The sequence below is a fragment of the Solea senegalensis genome, linkage group LG1 (assembly GCF_019176455.1).
Source record: "Solea senegalensis isolate Sse05_10M linkage group LG1, IFAPA_SoseM_1, whole genome shotgun sequence".
Taxonomy (NCBI): domain Eukaryota; kingdom Metazoa; phylum Chordata; class Actinopteri; order Pleuronectiformes; family Soleidae; genus Solea; species Solea senegalensis.
The window spans coordinates 28,229,620-28,235,979 of NC_058021.1; the positions used below are offsets into that span (position 1 = coordinate 28,229,620).

The 6,360-nt window shown below is 42.6% G+C and overlaps 1 protein-coding gene across 1 annotated transcript; it reads right to left on the minus strand.

The window, feature by feature from the left end:
* Positions 1–228: 228 nt before the first annotated feature.
* Positions 229–5,831, minus strand: LOC122777296 (carbonic anhydrase 1). The gene is made up of 7 exons (XM_044038452.1): positions 5,672–5,831; positions 5,247–5,444; positions 3,416–3,534; positions 2,504–2,596; positions 2,313–2,375; positions 2,062–2,217; positions 229–1,372 (listed from the first exon to the last, which is right to left on the minus strand). Exons 1-7 carry the CDS (start codon positions 5,697–5,699, stop codon positions 1,253–1,255), a joined length of 777 nt encoding a protein of 258 aa, XP_043894387.1. The 5' UTR covers positions 5,700–5,831; the 3' UTR covers positions 229–1,252.
* Positions 5,832–6,360: the final 529 nt, after the last annotated feature.

Consider the following 6,360-nt stretch of genomic DNA (forward strand, 5'->3'; position numbering starts at 1 on the left):
GTAAAAAAATCAAGAGAGAAACACAGCTTAGTCGTAAAATATATTTATTTCCTAAAATGTCCACTTCCAAAATATAATAACAACAACATATACTCCTTGGACGGCCCTAACTGGAAATGGCACAAGGCTTTTTTTTTTGCTTTTTTTCTTGTACAAATACGTTATCTTACTTATTAATCTTTAATATTTCTGGGCCAAACCTTGAGCTCACAAAGCAGAATTCATTAATTATTCTTCTGACACCAGGCTGAAACTAAATATAATCTTATCTGTTGGCAGGTTCACTTTTTCCTTGGCATTTATTTGTGCATTAGCCGCTATGGCACTACCTATAGATGCACTCGACACACGGATGTTTCACAACAACACACTAAGGGAGATTTTCTACATTTCATTTTAAAAAAAAAAGAGAAAAAAACTAGAATTGTATCCATTGCTATAATATCAGAGCATCAAAAATGTAAAGAGCATTTGGCTGCAGGACACAATTCATGAATTACTTAAGACCTGTTTTGTGTACTCCTAGGCTAAAAGAAGGCAAAAACAACAACTATAATGCCTAAAAATTGAAGCATGGGAATGACACCCGTGATGGATTTAGGGATTAGAGTGTGTTAAAAACATAGAAACATGCCGTCACCGCTGTGATCAGGAGCGTGCACTGCAGCAGCAGTTTGTCCTTGTGTCCTCTGTCACTCTACGATCAAAAAGCAGGTCAGTGACTACAGACATCACATCTGCAGGACACCAGAGGGGAATTTTCTGCATCAGTCGCCTGTGATGGAGGCGTCAGCCATGTTTTATTGAGCTGCTATGACGCAGAAGCTGGCAGTCAGTCAGAGATTACAGACGGACTGCAGCGTGTGGCGATATCCTCCTCCTCCTCTGCTACTACAACGATCTTGTGCTTTGTGGCTCGAGAGCACGATCGCGACTTCATATTTCATTGTTTTGTTGTCACCTACACACCGGTGTGATGTCTCAAAGCTGAATCCCGGTAAACATGCGGCCTCCTACGTGAGGTGCTTGTCATCATAAATGACATCACAGGCATCTTTGCTGGCCCAGCAATAGAACACGTGGTGCGACAGGAAATTCATTTCTTTCAAAACTGGATGGAAAGAGATACGTGTGCTTTTTTGCTCACTTCAAGAGAGGTAACGCTGGGTGTCTGACTATAAAGGCGGGGGGGGAGTGAGGGTGGGGAAGGGAGGGAGAGGGTGAGAAAGGGCAACAGTTGGGGGAGGGGACATTACTGGAAGGAAGCGCGGACGGGGCGACCCTTGAGCGGCTGGGGGGGTCGGTAGTTGTCCATCATGCAGCACTCGGCCTCTCCGTCGGCAGAGAAGAGCAGGCTGCGGAATTTGGCCATCTGTGAAGAGCAGGGGGAGAGAGAGAGAGAGTGTGGTTAGTAACTGCTGCTGGTGACCTCCTGTGACTGTCACTCACACGCCACATCACAACTCTTAATGCTGAGTCACTGAATTAACAGCTGAACCTTCTGTATATGCATGCCTGTTATATTACTGAAACATTGTATACACTAAAATACCCAGCTCTCCAGAGCATCTTGTTTTTGTTTATTCAATTAAAAACTGTACAGGGACAATTATAAAAAAATATGGCTATTTACTGCTTCCACTCTGTATGCTAAGCTAACTGTCTTTGAACGGTAAAGTCTTAGGTCAGGCTTGAGTTTCCACTGAGAACAGCGCCTTCACTTTACTTTAAAACACAGGCAACGCGGAGAGCGGTCTTGGTTTGGACAGTGGATGTGTGGTCTCTTCACCTACCGAAAGTGACGCATGTACGGGACAACCATTTCCTGTGAACTTCCCACAAAGTGACTCAGAAATACTGTGGTCAGGCAACATCATCAGCGTCTGTTTCAGCTTTTTTTCTCAGAGTAAAACTCTTATTTTAAAATAAGCTGCTGTTGTATTGCATTCCCAACCGATCACTGAGGTTTCTTCTTCTCAGCCGTTCATTTAGATTTGCAGACATGGGTTATTCTAGTCTGTGGGCACACAGCCGATCACTGCACTCTCTTTGCAGACCTACCTGCTCGGGGCTGACGCTGACTGGCTCTTTGCACACAATCCAGGTAACGCTCTCCAGCAGAGGGGGTGTGGTCAGAGAACCATCATAGGTCCAGTAGTCGAGGCAACCAGGGAGCATGGTGGAGGGGTCGAAGTTGGCAAAAGAGGTCTGGCTTCCCTGAGAGTAATATAGTGAGTGAGAAACAAGTCAATGGTGTGTCTCGTAATGAATCAAATCAAATATGGATTTTTCTTTTTTTAACAGAAACTTACTTTGGTCTTGATGGAGTCAAAGGCGTCAAGAAGCCTCTGAAGACTGGCATTCTCCGCACCAACCTGGAAAACAGTGAAATACAACATCAAACATTGTAGTAATTGGACTATATACTGTACATTGTAGCCGGTGACCTTTTTGGTCGGGTCTCTCTTGTCTTAGCAAATCTAATTTAATCATTTCGACAGACCTGCAGGAAAACTCCAACGACAGCGAGTCCGTCCGGTTTGCTAGCGGCTTCTCCAAAGCTCGGGTATGCGGTGTTCCAGTGCACCAGATGGAGCTGTAGGAATAAAAGACAAGTATGTCAATAAATAATGTTGTCACATTGACCCAGATTCATAAAGAATGATTCAAACTCTATGTTTGCCTTGTTGGAATGAATCCCTAGTATTTTTGACCCCTGTCTGTTTTTTTCTTTTTGATCGAGTAAACTGAACTCTCCATTGAACTGACTTATTTTAGAGAATAACCAATATTTGCCCACAAAGTTCTACCAAAAAAAAACCAAATCTGTCTTTGTTGCTATGACAAAATGGTTCATGGTAGAATTGAACGATAGCTGAAGGCAGCACTGCGTGGGCCTTTATGCGCAGAACAACGGCACATGAGGGTGGTGTTTATTTTCATTCATTTTTTTTTTAAAGTTATGGATTTCAAACATTATAACAATTTTTTTGGGGGCTGAAATTTGATCCAAGTTTCAAGCTTTCAAAAATGGCGTAATTTGGGCAGCACAAGAAAGTACTACGACTACTACTACTACTACTACTACTACTACTAATACTAATACTTCCCTCAAACGTTGCTTCTGTTGACTTGTTCAGACCCTAATGACAAACAACTTTTCTTTGTTTGTATCAGATTGCAAGATAGTAAACATGAAAGAAAAGGAAACGTTGTTCTCTACTTGGGCTTAACTTTAGTCAGAGAATCATTAAAAGCCTTTTCTCCACTCAGTGTCTTCATTTTCAGAGCAGTTTAGCTCTTGAACTTGACGATCTAATCTCCAATCTGCACTCCTCCTCCCCCCCTTTGCTACGTCAGCCTTTAGTCTTGTCAGGAAAAGCAGCTTTGTCATCATCTCTCAGAGCATCCTCACCTCAGCAGCATACTTGGTCCCGGCCACTGTGTGCTCAGAGCCTCTATCGTCAGCTGCTCCCCAGTGGAAATGAAACTGCTTGAGCCTGTAGGTTCCTGAGATTGGGCCGTCTGTCAGAGCTGTGGACACACACACACACGCACACACCCATCAGCTGAGTGAGGCCAGTGCTGCACTCAGCAAGTCACACTTTGACAGATAACGCTGAGAAATAGCTTCCCTCAGCAGAAAATACTCAAATCCAGGGAATGATTATTTAAGAGGACACACACGCACGCACACTCCATGTACACACTTGTGTCGCCATGGCAGACTTCCTATTTCATGGAAGCAGACAGTTCCTGTTGTGTAATTCCTGCTCAAACTTACACTCAGTCTGAAATGATGTCCAGGTATTGTTAATGTCACACTGACTCCCAGGGACACACAATGAGTCTATTTATGCAGTGGTAGATAATGCTGCATATTATTCTATTTCTGGCACACACACACACACAGATGTGTTTCTCAGTACATTATGTCCGCCTCCAACAAAGAAAAGCTACAGATTTCAAAATAAAGTAAAACTAAAGTGAGGGAGTCTGGGGGAAAAAAATAATAATTGTACAGCTGGATTATAAATAATGCATTTTCCATGGTAAACACATGATGCATGACTTGATGTGTGAGGATGATGACACACAGTCTTTGCTCAAAGGGAAACGGGGTGGAACATATGAGCAGTGACTCAAGTGGACTTGCTGTATACTTTGGAAAACTGGTGTTCACACTGGATTTAAGAAAATATACAAGCACTAAGATGTCATGATGGTTCATGATGTGATACTGTATTGATTCTTTCAAGCACTGCATCGATATGGAAATATTGACAATAATGGTTTTGTGTTGTATTTAAGCCTCCAACCACTAGCTGGCAACAGGCTTTTTACTATGACAGTGTTGGAGGGAAAAAAAGAGATACATTTATCTTCAATATATTGCAATGTTTCTAATGGAATATATGCAATTACAACTTCTGATGGAATATAAATCAGCTCTTCAACTTCCTGTTAGTTGTTACTAAGGGCAAACTTGGCCTTTGGGTGATGTCGATAACAAAACCTCTGATATGGATTGAACATTTTACTGTGTCTTTTAGTGGTTGTAGTTACTTTATCCAAAATATAGAATAATCCCCAAAATGTGTCTGTTGGAATTAAATGAAAGATAGAAAGAAAAGTGTGTAAACATCTTTGTGATAAGAGTGCCATGGCAAGATTAAAGGTCTTTCATTTTGGTGAGTAAACACTTTCCCACACATACTTGGCACATTAATAGTTAACCAAGCTTTATCTGCAGAGTAACCTTCACTTTCTTTTCTTTTTGGATCTCTTGACCTCAGTGACAGCAGAAAAGAGCAGGCGTGGGAAAGGTTTACCAAGGGTTACATTACCAATTCAATTATGTGCAGGCTTGGTGCTTGAATGCACCTCCTGCAGCCTATTCATCTCTTTTAATAAACCCCCCCACCACCACCTAAATATGTATAAATGCAAATCTCTTTGCCGCTGCAACAAAAGCTCCAGATTAGACAATAAAACTGGGGCGCGTGACTCATGCATTCATAATATTAACATAATATTAAAATGGTTGTGCAGCCAGTGCCGCAGAGAGAAGACTGCAGCATCTTTTAAATTCAATATAATATTGTAGCTTCACTTCATCACCAAACATGAGCAGTAAATGATGAAAAATGCATGGGATTTTCTGCAGATTAAGAGGGAATATTAAAACACCAGATTATTTACTGACTCAATGGAGGTGACTGCAGCGATTATAACGTTTCACTGACTTGAGCTGTCGTTGTCGTCGACGAAGGTCACTTGGAAGGAGTGTCCGTTGTTGAGGATGTCCAGGCAGGTGGACGGGTCGTATTTGATGCTGAGCGGCTTCAGCCCCGCGTCGTACGACGCTTCACCGGGAACGATGTCAATGGGAGACTGACGGGGTCCGTCAGCGATGGGGAAGTTAGCAACCCATTTCGCGGGTCCTGAGGAAAAATGACACAAATATTCATATATTGGAACATGCGTAGTCAAATATACTTTGTTTCCCCTTTTATTCATCTGATGATGATGCGTAAAAATGCGCACAGACAAACACGTATCAGCAGTGACGCGTGAATGCACCACGTTTTCATTCATTCGTGACTGTTTTTTCACAATTCCTTATAACTAGATTATAACAGCGCTACATATGAGTCCGTGAACGCCTCACCGTTGTCCTCTGCGTATCCCCAAGACATTGTGACAGCGTGAGTGTGTGAGAATGTAGTGCGGTAAAGTCCCTCAGCGACAGACAGCAGACAGTGTCCTTCACTTGACAGCTGCACGGCTTTTATACACAGTGTGTGTGTGTGCGTGTGTGTGTGTGTGTTGCTGGTGTTGATGTCCGCGCAAAGACCGGGAGGAGTTGAAATGCGCAGAAGCGCCTCAACACTGTGGATCAATGAGTGTGTCTCTCTGTCCGCAGCAGTGAAATCCTCTTTGACAGAGTGATGAGCTGCGTGTTCTCTGTTTTTTTTAACGCGCTGTGACTTTTTCTCTCTTTACCTCCCTGATAACGTGTTCAACAGAATGAAAGGGAAAATAACGGAATTACGCAACAGTGTCGCGCTCTGAATGTCAGCCACGAGCGTTATAGCAATTAGTCACAACGAGAGCGGAACTATTTCACGTGAAATCAATGGCACGAGTGGTTCAGTTGAATATGTGTGAGGATCAGTTCAGGTGTGTATTTATAAAACAACGAAAGTGGTTAAACAGACACTTCAAGCACAGGCTGGCTATGATCCAAAAAAACACCTTTCATCTTGCTCAAAGAAAAATGTCCTCACAAAACCACGTATCACATTACGTCATATTTATTGCGTGATGGTGACACTTAAAGGTCCAGTGTGAGATTTA